This window comes from Phascolarctos cinereus, unplaced genomic scaffold, assembly GCF_003287225.1.
Source record: "Phascolarctos cinereus isolate Bilbo 61053 unplaced genomic scaffold, phaCin_HiC Scaffold_5;HRSCAF=322, whole genome shotgun sequence".
NCBI classification, from domain to species: Eukaryota; Metazoa; Chordata; class Mammalia; order Diprotodontia; family Phascolarctidae; genus Phascolarctos; species Phascolarctos cinereus.
This window is the reverse complement of record NW_027555958.1, coordinates 2,603,644-2,622,639: the sequence shown is the minus strand read 5'-3', so window position 1 is coordinate 2,622,639 and position 18,996 is coordinate 2,603,644. Positions and strand designations below refer to the sequence as shown.

General features: G+C 47.4%; 1 protein-coding gene across 9 annotated transcripts in view; it reads right to left on the bottom strand.

Moving 5' to 3' along the window:
• DIP2A (disco interacting protein 2 homolog A) overlaps positions 1 to 18,996 on the bottom strand; it is a 126,300-nt gene that overhangs the window by 80,724 nt on the left and 26,580 nt on the right. For 8 of the 9 annotated variants that reach the window (XR_013486761.1, XM_020973347.2, XM_020973348.2 and 5 more), the window contains exon 2: positions 963 to 1,034. Coding sequence is in view for 8 of the 9 variants with exons in the window: in XM_020973347.2 (XP_020829006.1) it covers positions 963 to 1,034 (72 nt within the window). In the remaining variant the exon portion in view is untranslated. Of the gene's footprint in view, positions 1 to 962; positions 1,035 to 9,379; positions 9,659 to 18,996 lie in introns of those variants that run through there. The other variant, XM_020973349.2, reaches the window with a different exon arrangement.

Here is an 18,996-nt window from a genome sequence, read left to right as displayed (position 1 = left end):
GGCACGCCAAGATCCTCAAAGAAATACCAGATTAGGTTCCTCAAGTACATCTACAAAGGCAGGAAACGAAGGTTAAAAGGAAAAGGGTTGTGCTGGGCCCAGAGTCAGGAAGACCTGAGTTCAAATCCAGCCCCAGACACGTATTAGCTGTGTGACCCTGGGCAAGTCACTTAACTGTTTACCTCAGTTTCTTCATCTGTAAAATGAGGTGAAGAAGGAAATGGCAAACCACTCCAAGTATCTTTGCCAAGAAAACTTTAAAAAGGGGTCACGGAGAGTTGGACATGACTGAACAACAAAAAAGATATTCTTAGAGTAACAACAAAATCTAATTAGGACAATGGAGTTAACGGATCTTTGTGCTTACATATTGTTTTTCTTAAAAGAAGGTTCCATGACGCTAGATAATAATGAGAGTCACAAGTTTCATTAAGTAGTAAGCCTTTTATTATAATGCTCTAAATACAGATAGATTCGTGTAAAGGAAAAAAGCACTCAAAGAACTATTAATTAATGCACTGACCAATTTGACTTGGCCAACAAGGGTAAAGCAGGCCCAGCTTCCTGGCAGAGAAGTGGTGGGCTACAGGTGCACAATGAGGCATACATTGCCGGGTATGGACGATACACTCATCTGTTTGGATATGACTATTCTTTGTGACAAGGTAGAATATTAAAAATAAAACCACACGTGGATTTCTTTACTTTCTAAACAGCTAGTTAACATATGACCTCAGTCATTGTAATTTATTCTTTCTGAGACTAAATACCATACCCAACATTTGCCCAAGCTCTCCTAAAGTCTGAAATTAGACATGTAAATAGCGGCCTCATCATCTGCACGTTGCCTCTGTCAAATAAGTCACTCCTCCCGCTCAGTCAGACCGGATGTGACGGAACACCAGCTTATAACCTGACGGAAGGACGGGGCCAAGGATGCTCATTCACATGCAGCCTCTTACCTTGGATGGGTGGGATGTAGCGCGCCAGCAGCTTTGCCCTCTTCTTCTCGTAGCCTTTTTGAGTGATGTCACCTAAAACAAAACATTTAGGGAAATCTCAGTTTCAATTTAAAGATTTTCTCTTAGGTTTAAAACTGATCTCCTATGAACTCTGAAACAGTTCTGTATTGAAGTAGAGCCTCCAGAGTCTTAGAATAGAGGGTGACGGCAGCAAGACGCCATTCATTAGGGATGATCTTCTGCCCTTGAGTTTTACATGGTGCTTTCTTGGGGTAAGTGATCGCTTAGTTCTAACCTGGGCATTTTCTGTCAAAGACACTGGGGAGTAGGGGTGGGGGGAGGGAGCACCGTACATAGCAATTTCAGGGAAGCAAAACAAAAAACCAAAAGCCTACCACATCCATATCTTGCAGCAGACAAACCCAGAGACAAACTATTCGAAGTACATATTACATATTGTCTAATTTAGTTCTGCAAAGGAAGTTAAAAAAGTCCAACTTTCCAAGGAGTTGGTCTGCTCTTGAGGAAAAGGCTTTTCCCTCTGTTTAACACCTAACTGTAGAAGCAGGAGGGAACCAAGATGCCCACCCTCCCCATCTCCCACCAAACCAATGACATGAGCAGCAAAAGCGATTCCAGGGGAGAAACTGCCTAGCAAGGAATATACCGTCCTAGAAAGCTTGATATTCTGTAGTCCCCAAAAAGTTTACATTATACATTTGAAAAAAAGTTAGTTGACATACAAATATAATTAAGTACGTAAACTTAATTAGGTCTAGTGTCAGTACAATTTTTCCCTGGGTTAACAAATCTAATTCCATTTACAGACTCTCCAAGTCAGCCCACATGATCATCAGAGGCAGAAAGTAAGAATCTTTCCTGTCTAGTAGCCAGACAGAGTGAAAGAAATATGTGTCAGCCACCCTAAACACCTCGTGCACTCTCAGAGTGTGCCCCGGCTGAGCTGTAATCGGCCCCTCTTGCCAAGGGAAACAGGTCCCTGACAGAGACGAATCCAAAGGCCATTTCCATCAGCAGTAATGACTGCTCAATTCTAAGTTTACCCCAAGGCCATGTGTCCCAACCCCAGGGAGAGTCCGGCACCATGGACTGTCCAGAGGATGAGCAGTCCAGGCAGCTCACGCTTCTGCCTTCTAATTTCAAATTAAATCACACAGGGAAAATGTACAGCTCCAGAAAATCCTCCTATCACTAAAAATACAAGTAAACAGATGATGCCTTAGCAGTCTTGATATTATCCAGGCATTAGTATCAACTGGAAGCAGAATGGCATGTATCTTGTTCCAACCCAGCACAGAATGACGTTTTGAAAATGTGATGCACTGCATTCGATTTCAGTACAAATGAAATAGAACTGTCCAGACAGGTGAGAGTGGGTCTTCAGATGCTGTGATCCAAAATTTAAAACCAACATCTGAAGGAAAACACCTGAACCAAGGAGTGAGATAACTAATGACTGCACATTTAGACCAGCCCAACGTGCGGGAGGAAGCACTCCACTCCCAGCCAGTGCAAGAGCATTTGCCGGAGACAGAGAAGCAATCTCTCACACCTTACCCTTCCTTGGTCTATAAAACTTCACAGTGCAGCCAGAAGCAGCCTACGCCAAAAGCCTTCACCTTACCCAGTCTCGATTCAGTTGCTGGCAGTCAATCTCTGGACCACAAAAGCAGATCTAAGTATGAGGTTAAAGGAAAAGAGGTCCCTGAAAAGTCTGACTGTAGTATTGACTTTCCTCTTGCTGTATCAAGGTCAAGTTCACCAATCCTACAAAAAAGGGATGAGAAACAAGGATGCTTTCCTTGCTCTTGGTGAAGAAAAGTCTCAAATCAGAAGATTCAGCCCTGGAAGGCCCGGCACCACACAGCCAAGATTTCTTTGTTTCCTTCTGATATGCTCTGAGGAGGATTCTGGGTTCTGTGTTCCACAATGGCTCCCAACCCCCACCGCACAGGCCAGGCCCCAGCATCCCGGGCTCCTTTGTAATGCCTCACCCTTGCAAAGAAAGACCCACCCATCAACCCGGAGGCACATCTGGCGGGGCAGGGCCCCAGCTGCTGCCATTCAGTCTTACGTTCCCCGACAATTAGGGGAGACAAAAGCTGTCTGATGACCCCAGTCCCAGGAACCAGCTGGGAACGTCTCAACTGAAAGTTAGAGCGTGGCTTCAGAAGACTAGACTTCTCAGTTTTTTCCATGGAATATTTGTTCAAATGCTCAAGTATTGCCTACATCACAAAGTGAATTTTTAAATGCTTTCAGTCCAATCCAGTTTCCAGGCCTTGCCTTGGGTCAGGATCAGAACACCCTTTCCTTTCTAAAATACTCATCCTCCTCTGCTGATGTCCAGCCCCTGAAGGCCTGCCCGGGCACACGTACCAGTTCCCGCACATGTCTGTCATGTACAAAATCCCATTTACTTCACGCAATGACGCTGTCCTTCAAATGCTCCACTGGTGGCTTGCCCCACAACTTTATTCCACTTGGAAGACTCCCAGACATCCAACTGTGATTTATCCTCTGCTTCAATCATTGCATCTCATGAAATTCAACAAAAAGATATTCTAGTCTTCATGTAAGCCGTCCAAAAGCTGACCTGGCAGTTTGGATGAGGCTAGCAAACATTTCCCAAAGCAAAGCTAAAGAAAATACTCTACAACAATAACTAACATTCACAGAACACCTGCAGGTACACAAAGTGCCTGCACACATCACCTCATTTCATTTTCACAATAATCCGGGGACGTAGGAGCTTTTATAGCCTCATTTAGCAGATAAGGAGACAGAGGCACACGGAGATGCTGTGGCTTTTCCAGGGCCACACAATATCAGTAAACATTTGAGGCAGGCTTAGAATTCAGGTCTTCCTGACTCAAGGGCCAGTGCTCTAGCCAGGACACTAGATGCTCCAGCCAAGACTACTCTGTCTTAAAACAAAGTATGAAATTGAAAAGCACTCCTAAAGCTGAGAAAGACCAAGGAACCTTGGCGGCGCCAGACAAAGTCAGCAGCACAGCACAAAGACCATTGTAGACACGACTCTGCAGAAGGTGCTCAATGCTTTAGAGCTTCTGTAGAGGGCTGGCTTGACGTCAATCATACACAAAGCGCAGTCTGTCCTGGCACTGCTGTGAGATGTGTCTGAACTGTCCTCAATGCTTCCTGGATACAGGAGGGGCCAGAATTGAGCTTCTGGGTTTCCTTTTCTCCTGGGCTGCCTTGGCCAAAGAATTCCTCACCAAGCAGTTGGCCGACAAGGCCTGCGTCAGGTGCTCCCAGCTCAGCTAGAGAATTGCTTAGGCTGCGGTCAAGCCCAGGCAGCCCCAGAGCGCCCTAGAAAGCCAGCACATCACCAGCAGAGCCTTCCAAAGTTCAGAGACCTGGTGAAGGCCCTGGCAGGCAGAGGTCAGGGAAGCTCCTGAGGCAGAACCTCCACCATCCACGATTCAATCAAACCGATTTAAACCCAGCCCCATTTCAGCAATGCTCTACCCCCCACCCCTCTGCGAACAGTACTCAACACAAAGTGGCTGACAGCAAGTGCTGAATGAATCCATCAATCCACGGTTTCTGGAGACCAGGCTTAAATATAACGTTACACATACACACTCAATGGGGTATGGAAATCTATCTTACCCTATAGGAAAATAGGGGGGGAAGGGGTTAAGAGAATGGGGAGATGATAGAGGGGAGGGCAGATTGGGGAGTGGGTAATCAGAAGCAAACACTTCTGAGGTGTAAGAGAGAATAGAATAAATGGGGGACATGATATGATTAAGGGAATACAGTTAGTTTTTCACAACATGACTACTATGGAAGTGTTTTGCATGACTACACATGTATAACCTGTATCCAGCTGCTTGCCTTCTCAATGAGGGTGGGTAGGAAGGGAGAAGGGAGAAAATTTGGAATCCGAAGTTTTAAAATCAAACGTTAAAAATTGTTTTCACATGCAACTGGTAAGTAAGATATACAGGCAATGGGGTACAGAAGTCTATCCTGTCCTACAGGAAAATAGAAAGGGAAGGGAATAAGAGAAGGGGGAGGTGATAAAAGGGAGGGCAGATTAGGGGAAGGGGTAATCAGAAGCCATGCTGTCTTGGGGTAGGGGGAGGGATGAGAGGGGGAGAAAATTTGGAACTCAAAATCTTGTGGAAGTGAATGCTGAAAACTAAAAATAAATAAATTAATAATAAAAAGACAGAATAAATAAACATAACGTTACATCAAGAGCTCCAAGGTATAGTCACGCACATTATGTTCAAACACATGGTTCTGTCGAGGGCAAGAAAAACTTCCAGAAACCAAGTAGCCAGAACCTAAAGCCACCACCTCCTCCTGTCTTCTCCAGTGGGCTGCCCTCTGACATCCCCAGGCTCCCATCTTCAGTCTCTCCCTCCCTAATGGTTACTTTCCTGCACATACTCTCCCTCTGCCATCCATAAAGACTGTCAACAGATGCAACCATCCCCCACCAGCTCCTCCCTTGTGAGGCTCCTTCAGAAGACTGTCTGCACTAGAGAGCTCCACTTCATTTACTCTCTTCTCAACTCGACTTCTGAGCTCATCATTCAGATGAATGATTCCCCTCTCTTGAAAGCTGCCCTGGATCTCTTCAATGCCGAAACCTAATGGTCTTTCCTCCATCTTCCTCCTTCTTGACCTCCTGGCAGCCTCTGACACTGCCGATCACCCTCTTCTCCCAGACACTCTCTTTCTTCTGTCTGGGTTTCCAGCCTCCTCACCTGGTTCTCCTCCTACCTGTCCGACCTCTCCTTAGCCAACTCTGATGGCCCTTCACCCACTGTGGGTGCCCCTAGAATCTATCCCAGGTCCTCTTCTCTACGCTGTCTCATCTGGGGATCTCAGCTGCTTCTCTGGGTTTAATTATCAACTCAATGGAAAGAGAAGGAGGGGGCCAATACATGTGTAGATACGAGCGTAGCTATAGATAACAGCCCCAGTCTCACATCTCCAGCTGGATGGCCCACAGAATAGTCAAACTCAATGGGCCCAAACCAGAGCTCATGATTTTTGCCCCTAAATCTCTGCCCTCTCCCCTCTTCCTTTCTTTCTTTTCAGCCAAAGACAAGGTTTATTAGAACATCAGCCATATTGGGCAGACTCTTAAGGACTCTGAATGTTAGTGAGCTATTGGCTAGATTATAAGAATCTGAGCCTCTCCCCCCTCTTTCAAGGGCACCAGCGCTCCCCGTTCAGTCCTCCTTACCCACATCGAATCTGGTGTCAAATCCAAACGTTTCTACCCCACAACATCTCTGGTATATGTCCTCTTCTTTCCTCTGATATTGCCCCACCCTGGGGCAGTCCCTCGTGGTTACTTCCTGCCTGGACCGTTGCAACAGCCTTCTGATGGGTCCTTTCCCCACTCCAGTCCATAAGCACAGATCCAACCAAGCTATACTCACCCTTCTCCCATAAATTCCAAGATCCAATATGAAATCCTCTGTGTGGCTTTTTAAAGCCCTTCCCAGGCGGCCCCGTCCCTGCCTCTTCCAACTTTTGACACTTTCCTCCCCTCCTAGTGACACTGGCCTCCTGAGAATGCTCCCCCTCCTCACCTCCTCCTCTCCCTCCTGGCTTCTCTGGCCCCATCCAGGCCTCACAATGAGGCTGTTCCTGGTCACTGTCCTACCTGTACACAAAAACACACACTCCTAATCCTTTACCTCTGCGATAAGCAGGTATCCCGTATCTGTTTTACAGGTAGAGAGGTACTGGCATGTTTTGTCCCTGGTTAGACTGGGAGCGACCTGAGGGTAGGGGCTGTTTGCTGCCTTTCCTCAGCACGGTGCCTGGCACACAGTAAGTACTTAGCAACTGCTTGTTGACTGACTAATCCTGTCTACAACAGGGAACCACTGGAGTTGAGGAGGGCTGGGGGATGGCACCAGGTGTGACACTGACCTTTAGGGAACAATGACCCTAACCTTTCCAACACTGCGACTCTGCAGAACATCAATGCATTCTGGGCTGTAAATGGTGTGTAAGTGGTGTGTTATCTCCAGCACCTCTACACCAAAAGTCATATTCAATCATTATAATGGGCTACCACTACCCTGCCCAGGATGGTGGAAAGCATCTCTTGCCGGGGAGAGGGCCACCTTTCTGGAGACCATGCCAGCAGCCTCGAGTGCAGCTCTGGAGGGGACCTGAAGCGTGGGGTGAGGGGCGGACACACAGACCCCAAACATCTGCTCTCAGGCTTCTCTCTCGCAGCTACAGAACTATGGCCTATCAAGTGTGGTCTTCTTTCCCGTGCCTTTCTTGAGGCAAATGGCATACTGGCAGGAAGAAACGAGACCAAAAAACATAGCCGGTATCACCTACCCTAAAGTGAGCTCCCACGATGCCTATGCTCCTACATCAGGCATTTGCGATATATTTGGAACTGTCAACCAAAAGTCACACCTCCACCAGACTTCAGTCATAACTTATTTTATTACAAGAAGAACAGACACGCATGCTGGGTCCCCTCTTGCCAAAGGAGGCCATCGAGGAAGGCAGGCCTTGGCCCCTCCCAAGTAGGCGTGGCATGAGAGGTGGGAGCTTGGGAAGTCTGACCACGAGGGAGGGTGTTCCGCATGCCTGAACAGATCCCAGCGGCACAAACAGCTTATCAGTCTGAGCCAGTTCGGCTACAGCCAGGTTCATAGCTGATCGGGCTTCAAGGGCACACTGAGAGAAGTCTGTTTGGGTTAAAAGCAGCAAATTAGGTCAGCTGGGGGGAGGGGGGACCTTCATCCGGGAAAACAGGGCAACTCAAGAAAACAAGGTGGGGGAGCCCTTCTGGCCAAGGAGACCTCTGGGTACACCGATGACCACAGAGAGAGCGCTTGGTCAAACACCGTCTCGGGCGCCACCCGTGCAGAGCAGCCAAGGCTCAGGAAGGAGAAGCTAAACAAGCACAAAGGCCACCAGCCAAACTCCAACAAGAGGCCAGTCCCTGGAGGACAAGCCCAGTTGGACTTCTAAAGAAATACAGCTCGGACAATTTTATACTATACTTCTGGGGAAGCCCAATTGTTCCAATTACAAACTTTGCCAATGGGAAACTTGTCATAGTCGGGCCTGCCAAGTTAATGTAACCACAACAAGACTGACTTGTCACAACAGTACAAGCCACGGCCAAAATGTCTAAAATCACAACAGGACACCAAGATAACTGAGAAAACTTGGCGTACAGAAAAGGAAAGGAGACAAAAGACAGGACACACGGCGTCATCTGCCCTGATTCCCACAACGCCTCTGTCTGCACTGCCTTGGCCATTTGCTGCATATTTGAAACAGTTTTGACAACTGCAAACATCTTGAAATATCTGACCCATTTAAAATTACATTTAAGTTTACATAGAAAGCCTTTTAAACCAGTAACAAATTTGCCCTGCAAATCACATAGAATACAATAATTCCAAGACAATTTCTCATCAGATGGAAAGGCACCTATTGTGAAGACCTGAGCTATCAACTGGGCTCTGGGGTAGGAGATTTTTTTCCCTCTCCCTCCTACTCCCCCACACTGGATTAAAAAAAAAAAAGAAACAAAGAAACTCTTTATAACAAAGGAACACAGGTACAAGTGAATCAAACTAGATTCCCAAATTGGTGACACCCCAAAAACTGTCCCTTCTTCAGGCCTCTGGAATAGGTTGGCCATGATGTTGGTTAGAACCTAAAATCTTTCCAAGTTGTTTTTCTTTACAGCCACAGCCTTGCTGGTGCCTCGTTCTGCTGATTCCTTCTGTATCAATTCAGGGAAGTCTTCTGTTTTCCTTTGAAACTGCCCATTTTGTCATTTCTAACAGCCTAATAATATCTTACGAAATTCCTAGTTAGATGAAGTGTTTATTACACATTTACCACCATCTATGCCAGGCACTCTGTGCTGAGCACGGGACTGTATTATGTTAAATATAGACCAGAGGCAGCTAGGTGCTGCAGGGAACAGAATGCCGGGCCTGGAGTCAGGAGGATGCATCTTTCTGAGTTCAAATCTGGAACTCAGACACTTCCTAGCTTGTGATGCTGGGCAAGTCACTTCACCCTGCTTGCCTCAGTTTCCTTATTTGTAAAATGAGCTTGAGAAGGACACGCCCAAAGTACTTCGCCATCTTTGCCAAGAAAACACCAAATGGTGTCATGAAGTCAGATACGACTGAATAAATCACAATACAAATGCAAGCAATAAGGACAGTCTCTGCTTCTAGAAGTTTGTGTTCTGATGGGGTAAGATAAACATATTTAGATGGTAAAAGAAGGTCGGCTACTGGGGTTAGAAGTAGATAAGTCTAGAGAGTCAGGAATATGGACAGGAATCCAGTACTAATGGGTGGCCTGTGTACTTCAGCAAAGGGCAGTCTACACCAGGGACTCACCAGTCAGAGGGGAAGGCCACAGGATCGAGACATCTGCAGAAGGAGAAGGCTGATGGCAAGGAAGTGGAACAGGAGGGCCTGGAGAGCCAGGCATGACCTGAGTACCAAAGGTCTGGTCACCTCATGAAATGATAGTTCAGGCAAGGGATTCGCCAACTGGAGAAGAGGGCCAGGGGGCAATGGCAGCTCTGAGGGGAGAAAGTGAAAAAGTTCAGAGGCAGAAGTAAGGCTGGTAGTGACGCTCATGCGTACACCATGTTTTGTGTAGGTGAATGTCCCTTAAGTTTCCAGTTTTTTGCCACTATGAAGAGTGGGAGTGTGTGTGTGTGTGTGTGTGTGTGTGTGTGTATGTGTGTGTGTGTGCGCGCGTGTGTAATACACATACATATGCATATGTAAAATATATTTCTATAGGTGAGTCCTTTTCTTCTTTCTTTGATCACTTTGGGGGATACTTGTCTTATTCAGAGAATTTCTGGGCATAATTCCAAATTGATGAGCATGAGACCTTTACATAAGAAAACTCAGCAGTTTCAAAATAATAACTGAAATTACTACAACGAAATATTACTGCAAGTATTGTTTCATCCACCCACTCTCGAAGACTGTCTGGAATCCCTCAAAGGCAACAGCGGACTGTGTAGAGAACAGGCTCATGAGAAGGTGGCCATGTCCTGGCAGCTCACAGCTACCAGGTCCTTTATTGTTATTTTTTTTTTTGCCACTTTTATACACAAGCCAAACCTTTCAGAATCATACCCATCTCTGCAAAAAGGACAACAACAAAATCGATATGGCTGGACAATTATGTCCCTTCATTCAGCAGGCTCTGATCCTAACCCTAGGACAAAATCTTGGCACATGCGTAGCTCAGCCGATCCATACACTGCAGCTCAAAACACGGTCACAACTACAGTTCAGCATCCGTCTGGTATTTTAAAACTAAAACACAAAGCTAACACTTCTATAGCACCTACTATGTGCCATGCACTTCAAAAATATCGTCTCCTTTGATTCTCACAATCACCTTGTGAGGCGAGCGTCCTGATCACCTTCACTGTCTAGATGAAGTGACTGAGGCAGAAATGAGCCAATCTGCAGATGGGCCAGGTCTGTCTGCACTTTGGCAGACAGGGTCTAACAGCAGAGGAAAGCTAGGATCAATTAAAGTGTGTCTCGCACAGCCCCCTCCATGCTGGACAGCGATCTGAGAACATCTGTACAGAGTTAAAAGGCTTATCTGGATCCCGCTGACTCCACCAACGAGGGCTCAGTTCTGCTAACTTGGACGCTACACTCTGGCCAGCTTTTTCTCTGGGCAGCTGGGCTCGTCCTTCAGGAGCCACCCGGGGCACCCGGGCGCTCATTCACGGGAACGGGGCAAAGCGCCGGCGCGGACATGACCAAAGCAGCTGCACAAGGGCCCGAGTGCAGAGGGGCAGCTTCCGCTTGGCTGCCGGTCATCCTCACGAGCCTCGCCAACAAGGCGCTGGAATGGGAGCCGCGATGCGAGTGAGACCCAGAATGAGGGTCTGAGTCCAGCAAAATCACCTGCTGAACACAGCCGGCGTTGAATTTTAAACCATCTTCAGGAGGAGCATAGGAAAACTCTAGTCAAACCTAACTGAAAAGAGGTCTGCCTCACTAGAAATCGGGGTGCATGTGCCCAGCTGTCCTCGGCAGACTCCTCCTGGCAGAAGGCACCTCCCCTCGGCCGGGATGCGGGAAGGAAGACAAATGCCCTCTCCAAAAGGAAACTGAAAATGAAAGGGAGACGCTGCAGAGGTCTCCACAGGAGCACGAGGAGCACCAGCTGTGCTTTCGTCCCGGTGGCTGCCTGAAGACAGAGACATTCTGTGAAAAGGAATGGGGGGAAAAGATGGGCCCCTCCAGCAGAATCTGGCTTTCTGCACGGCGGCTGCGATGAAGAGCCACGGGCTCTCGGCCAGGAATGGGACCTCTTTTCTAAGACTGAGAAGGCTGCCTGTGCTGGTCCCGGGAAAACAGCAGAGGAGGACAGGGCCAGAGTCAACAATTAACTAGGAGGCTGCACAGAATGATGGCTCTGGTCCGGGCCTCACTGCTACTCTGTAGGATGGAAGAGTGGCTAGAACACAGTAGACTGGGAATCCCACAGAGAAGGTCTGGTGAAACAGCACCACACGCACACCAAGCTGCTGTAGACAGCCCCCCACACAGCAGGGCTAAGGGTAGGACTGGGAGGGGCACAAAGGGAAAGAAGGATACTGGAGAACATCTATATGAGGGAAAATTCGAGGAAGGAAGGCAAAGAAATTACCATGCGGTGCGGGCATCATATAAAGGGCACCTACTGGGCCACTAAGTGGTGCCACGGAGCACAGGGTGCCGGGGCCTCGGGTCAGGAAGACTCATTATTTTCAAGAGTTGAAATCCAGCCTCAGAAACTTACTAGCTGTGTGATCCTGGGCAAGTCACTTAACCCTGTTTGCCTCAGTTTCCTCATCTGTCAACCAAGCTGGAGAAGGATATGGCAAACCACTCCAGCATCTGCCAAGAAAATCCAAATGGGGTCATGAAGAATCAGACATGACTGAAAAATGACTGAACAATAAAAGGGGGGATCTAGCAACAAGTATCTGCTAACTGCATACTCTGTGCCTGGGCCTGGGGATGTAGACAGTTGGTATTTTATTTGACAAAAGAGAAAGCCTGGGACCTAACTTAACACGTGAAGGGGAATGATGAGGGACCAAGGGGAAGGGAGAAGACATGGAACCACTAGGTTCTGGGTGAGCTGACAGTCAGGAAGAGAAGGGAGAATGATAAATCCAGAAGCAATCCTCTTTGCCCAGCACCTAGTTCATGCCAGGTTCCCCTTCTAGGTCACACCAGGCTCCCCCTCTAGTTCACACCAGGCTCCTCCTCTAGTTCATACAGTAGGCTCCCCCACCTCTAGGTCACCCCAGGCTCCCCCGTCTAATTCACACGGCAGGTTCCTCCCCTCCAGTTTATACAGCAGGTTCCCCTGGGCTGATTCTCTAAGTAATGGTGCCCCCCCCCATCTTACAGGAGGAATGAGGTCTAGCTAGGCAAGTTAGATTGCTCCCCTGGCCCTGAGGTCACAGGGAGGGAGATGCCAATTGATGTGACTGGCTTTTTCCAGCTCGAAAAACTCCAGGTACAGAGTCTTTGAAAAGGGGAAGGATGAGGAATATTTGCCTAGAGCAGAGGTAAGAAGTCTGGTTGTTCACTGATAAAAAGAGAGTATCTACACAGTTACTGACTTCTGTGGCCTCTATTTCAGAAGCTCAGTGAGGCAATGAGATTCTGTCCAAAACCAGAGTGATGAATTGCAAATGATGATGAGAAAGAAGGAAAGGGTGGGTGGGCTGGCAAACTCGGCCATGCAATGGGCCCAAGGCAAACACGTGAGGGGCGGGGAACAGGGATGAATACAGGAGTGACAGAGGAGTCTGTACAGACCACGGCTAGGGATGGCGGAGTGAGAGGAAGCAGCTGAGCCCAGCTCGCGGATGCCCCTTTCCCACAATGCCCCAACCACCATACAACTCTGAAGTTTGACTGAGAAAGCCAAGCAAAGTCCCAATGAGTCATTTTTCCAGCCCAGGGCAGTGGAGGGAGACAGGCAGATGTGTCTATAGCTACAGGGGCCAGGACCTGGCCAAGAGCACGGTGGCTGCAGGGAACAGGATGGAAAGAGGGCTGAGGCAGAGCCCCAGGCAGAAAGAGAGCCAGGCGGAGCCCTGAACAAGCCCTGGGATTGTTCAACAGGGGCCATCTGGCAGCCAAGGCAGAAGGAGCAGTCAGGAGTGCGGGTCCTGGACTGGGTAAGGAATAATGAGCTCTGGAAATGTAGCTGTGGGGTCCTGAGTTCAGGACATAAGCCTTCAGGAAAAGGCCTACACCCAAGGGGAGCCTTCTGTCCAGCCACTCTGAACCTGCAAAGCCTTCCAGTAGGCTCACAGCAACTGAGTCCAGCAGACGTCTATGGAAATTCCCAGCCACAAAGAATTGGAAATTGAAGGATGTCCATCAACTGGGGAATGGCTGAACAAGCTGTGGTATGTGAATGGAATGGAATACTATTGTGCTGTAAGAAATGAGGAGCAGGCGGACTTCTGAAAAACCTGGAAAGACTTGTATGGTCTGATGCTGAGTGAAGTGAGCAGAACCAGGAGAACACTATACACAGTCACAGACCGACCAACTCTGATAGACTTAGCTCCTTTCAGCAACACACAGATCTAAGACAACGCCAAAAGACTCACGATGAAAAATGCTATCCACATCCAGAGAAAGAACAAGGAGGCTGAACACAGATGGAAGCATACTATTTCCTCTCTCTTTTTCTGCTTCCTCTTTCTTGTGGTTCACCACTCCACCAACAATGCATTAATGTACCTATTTTCCCGCATCCCTTCCAGTATTTGTCATTTCTAATAGGTGTTGAAGGTGGTACCTCCGAGTTGTTTCAATTTGCATTTCTCTAATCAATAATGATTTAGAGCATCTTTTCATGACTATAGATAGCTCTAATTTCCTCATCTGAAAACTGCCTGTTCATATCCTTTGACTATTTATCAACTGGGGAATGATTTGTATTCTTATAAATTTGAGTCAGCTCTCTATGTATTTAAGAAATGAGGCCTCTTTTATCAGAGACACTGGCAGTAAAAACTGTTTTCCTTTTAACTTTGACTTTGTCGGTTTTGTTTGTGCAAAACCTTTTTAATTTATTATAATCAAAATTATCCATTTTACTTCCCATGATGCTGTTTATCTCTTGCTTGGTCAAAAATTCTTCCCTTCTCCACAGATCTGACAGATAAACTATTCCTTGCTCTTCTAATTTGCCTAAGGTATCACCCTTTACGTCTAAATCGCTTATCCATTTTGATCTTATCTTGGTGCATGGTGTAAGCTGCTGGCCTACGCCTGGTTTCTGCCAGTCTTCCCAGCAGTTTTGGTCAAACAGTGAGTTTTTATTCCAGAAACCAGGGCCTTCTGGTTTTTCAAACACTAAGTTACAATGGTCATTTACTACTGTGTCTTGTGTACCTAACCTATCCCGCTGTTCCACCACTCTAGTACCAGAGTTCTGATGGCTACCACTTGAAAATACAGTTTGAGACCTGGTATGGCTAGACCACCTTTCTCTGCATTTTTTTTTCATTAATTCCCTTGATATTCTCGACCTTTTGCTCCTCCAGATGAATTTTGTTATTATTTTCCAAGAAAGCTTTTCAGAGAGCAACATTCTCTCTCCTTATCTTTACCTCCTGGCTTCCTTCACATCTCAGCTAGAATTTTACCTTCTATAAGAAACCTTTCCCAATCCTTCCAAAGTCTAGTGCCACCCCTCTGTGAATTATTTCCAACTCATCACACATATATAAGTTTGCTTACACATATTCCACCTATTAGACTGTGAACTCCTTGATGGCAGGGTCTGTCTTTTGCCTTTCTCTGGATCCCTGGCATTTAGCACAGTGCCTGGCACACAGTAGGTACTTAAATAATGACTATATAGTTCTGTTATCTCCTCCATTACAACGTGATTTTCTTGCAGCAGGGATTACCATTTTCTTGGTACTGGTCTCCCCAGGACCTAATACAACTGACTGGCAGATGGTAGGCAGGAGGGGTCAAGTATGGAGGATTTCTGAGCCAGAGCAGGAGAGGGGCTATGCTGGGGCATACCTAGCTCCTGTGGCAAGAAAAGGTAGGCTCAGACAACAAGAGTTTCCGTGGCTGCCACTTCCTAACCACTAGAACCACATAAAAATTAAAGGGATAGTCCTGTACAGGCGTGAGCCCTACATTGCCTAAGGTATCCAAGTGGCCACTGGATATCAGAAGGTCAAGATGCCTGACATTTGGACTACACAGGTCCCTTCTGGCTTGACATTTCTACAAATGAATGTCACCCCTCGTAGGAAGTGGTGTCCAGGTAAAAACAGACCAGATGCTGTGAGAAGCAGCCCATCCAAGCATGTCCAACGAAGACCCCAGCCTCTTTTCTGCCCAAGAGAACGTGGCCCGTGGCCCCCACACAGAGGCTGCATGTGCACGCACAAACCCCACCTTCTTCTTGTGTCCTCCCTCTGCTTCTGGGAACAGTTAGCTTTCAAAATCCAGCTACAACTGTGTGACTGCTCCTCTGCGCCAGAAGCATCATCCTCCCCACCAAGGTCAAATTCCTTGAGGGCAGACAAGCCAGGACCTGCAGAGTGCTCCCTGCTGAGCTGGGGCAGGCAGTCAGTGGAATCCCAGGAACCAAGACCCCCAGCAATAGCCCTGAAGTCTCCTTTATCATCAATGGAGAGAACCATGCAAGCCCAGACAGCAGGAAAGAGAGCCACAGCCCTCCAGAGCCCAACCTCCTTCCATCTGCACCTACCACAAAACCTCTCTCTTTCTTAGCTCCAACAACTCCTCAGCTCTGCAGGGCAAACACTCCCTGCCTCCAGTTTGCTGTGAAACTCTTGCTACAGAAAGAGGTTGGAGGGTAAGCCTCAGCCCTCTCTGCACTCCCCCCACAGACTCACTGTTCTTGGAGCAGTTACTACTGTCTGTATAGAGCTTGACCCTCTTAGAGGCTGGGCCTTCTCCAAAGGGACTGCAGCTTCTCTCGGAGTATGCTGAGTTCTTGGGATAAAGTGCAAAACGGACATTTTTGGTAAAGCTTGCAATATTCACTCTTCTGGATTTCGAAGTATAAGTCAACTCTTCTGAACTGATTTTCCCTCTGTAATACACTCCCCTTGAGTATGAGAGGGTGTTCACTGTCTGTAGGAATGGGGGACTCCTCCTAGTCAAGCCATCCCCTAAGTCACTGGCCATAAACAGGATAATTAACTGCTCACTCTCACTCGGACTTATTTTAAAAGTCCACTTCTATTGTCTGACTTCACACTGCAAGTCTGAAAGGCAAATGTACTTGGCCTGTGGATCCCCAAGGGCTGTGGAGCTTTTGTGGCCTCAGGAGACACTGCTCCGAGGACCCCTGTGCCAGAGAAGGCAGGAGTGGGACGGTCAGAGCCTTCTGCCCTCCACACCCGCAATGCTGGCAGCCCATGGGCACAGGATCACCCATCACCAATGAGGATTCAGAGTCAACTGGAGAACCTTCTCACAACGCTGCAAACACGCCTACAGTGATGTTTTTCTTCCCATGAACTCTTCCTTCTTAACGCACAAAATGACTGACTGTTAAATGTTCTGGCGTCTAGGGTTTTGTTGAACCCTCTATTTTAAACTAGTCATTCCAGTGATGGCCAACACTTCCCAAAATGATGAAATCTACCTTAGGTTGATTCTGAAATAGAAATTTTCATTAAAAAAATTCCCATCCACCTTCTGACCTAGGAGCTTCGGGAAATCTGTGGCCTCAAGGCCACACATGGCCCTCTAGTGCGGCCCTTTGATGGAGTCCAAACTTCACAGAACACATCCCCATCTCAACCTGGCTGATAGCAGTGACCTAAATAACAGCCTGAATGGGGCTTCTGGTGACCTGAGCACTTTCTGTCCCTTTCTGGCTGATTCTTCAGAAAACCTCTGAAGCAAGCTCTCCTCTGACCAGTGCACATTTCATCATCTTGCCTCTGCGATGTGCTGCTAACACAGCTGCACTTTCTGCAATTAGATAAGCACTTTCTAAGTAAAGGAAGCAAAATCATTAAAAAAAAAATTCATTCCATTCTTAGAAACACAGAATACACTGAAATCTCCTCTCTTGCAGCTGGAAGCCCTCTGGAGACAAGAGCTATGTTTGGCCTGGGCTCTCTACCCCACACAAGGGCTGTCAGGCTGAGGCCAGGACAGGGCCTACAGAAATACACTTGCATTCCCAACGTGGAATGTGGACATTTGTGTTAACCACATTAAAACTATTTCCCAGTGCTAGCCCTGGAGTCTAGAAGACCTGAGTTCCAAACCTGCCTCAAACATTTCTTAGCAGAATGGAGCTCTGGGCAAGTCAGTGAAGTGACCTTTCTGAGCTTCAGTTTCCTCATCTGTAAAATGAGCATAAAAGCATCTACTTCACAGAGTTGTCATAAGCATCCAATGAGATAACATGTATAAAGTCTTAGCAAGTCTTAAAACGCTATGGAAACACCGGCTATAGTTATTTTTTTAATTATAATTACTATGCTACTACCAATAAATCAGTTTACCAAAGGAACAGGAAGAAAACTACACGGTTGGACAACTGCAGTAATTCTGTTTCTTCTAATGAAGGCTGTTAAATAAAAGTCAGGATGGTAAAGAAAGTCCATCAATCTCCCTTCTGGGAAAGGTTTAGGACAAAGTGTTGTGTAAAATACCATCTTTCGGATCTCTAAAATTCATTCTCAGCTAACTACTCTGTTTCTCTAAGCAGGTTTCCTGGTATATGGAGCCTGCTCACCCATAGGACCTGGAGGAAATCTCTTCATCCTGTGCAATGCCTCAGTTTCCCCCCTCTGGTGATAAAGCTGGACTAGCTGACCTCTGAGGTCCCTTCTAGGTTGAAATCGAAATGGAGACCTGCCATGAGGGGCTGTTCTGCACGGCCCCAGAGGGCAGAACCAGGAGCCATGCACTGGGTATGGTGCAAGGAGACAAAATGAAGCTTGATGTCATTAGGAAAATCTTTCTGACAATGGGAGTTGTCCCAAAGTGGCATGGGCTGCCATTACAGGTGGTGTGGTGGCTTCACCCTCCTTGGAAGGTCTTAAATAAAGTCTCTACTGACCTGGGTGGCATTCCTTCCCATGTGTGGACTAGACCAGAAGGCTGCAGAGGTCCCTTTCCACTCCGAAATTCAGGGAAATCCTAGGATCCTCTGACCCCTGAATCTCAGAGGTAAGCCAGGACTGGGGGAAACTGTCAACTCTGAAGTATAAGAATTAATCGCAAAGAGTTTTGGGTTAAAAGTAATTCTGGACAACTCAGGTGGTCAATAAGCATTGATTAGCTCCTATGAGGTGCAGATACTGGGATAAGCACCAGGATCCAGAGAGAGAGATGCAAAAGGCAATCCCTGCCCTGGAGAAGTCACAGTCCAATAGGAGAGAAGATGGAAACAAAGAGACACAAATCACAGAGAAAAGACGCTAGAATTGTGAGGCCTGGGGCCCTGAAGGAAGAAGCCAGGCGGCAGAACATTCCAGAGACAGGGGACAGAGAAGATGCTGAGGGAGGGAGGGCTCCAGGAGGCCTGGGTCACTGACCTGAAAGGGCACAGCAGGCATGAGATATAAGAAGCCTTCTGTATTTGGCCCTAGAAGAGACAGGGAGCCACTGCAGTTTACCAATGGGGGCCTGTGGGTTCAAATGGATGTTTGTAACGGAAAACAGCAGACACAAAGCTGCTGGGCAGCCTGGGAAGGGCCACACAGCTCTGAGTGACCACAGACCTCTCAGATCAGCCCACAATCTGGGGAAATCCCGAGCAGGGGTATGAGCAAGCAGCTGCCACTGAGAGGACTGTTTCTAAGAGGAAACGCTTGCTGACTGAAACTCAGAACCAAGTTCCAGACAAATGAACTTTTCAGATGGAATGCGCTGGTAAACTGGGGCCAGCCTAACCAAGAATGTTAAACACTGTATCTTTTGTATCTGGGCCT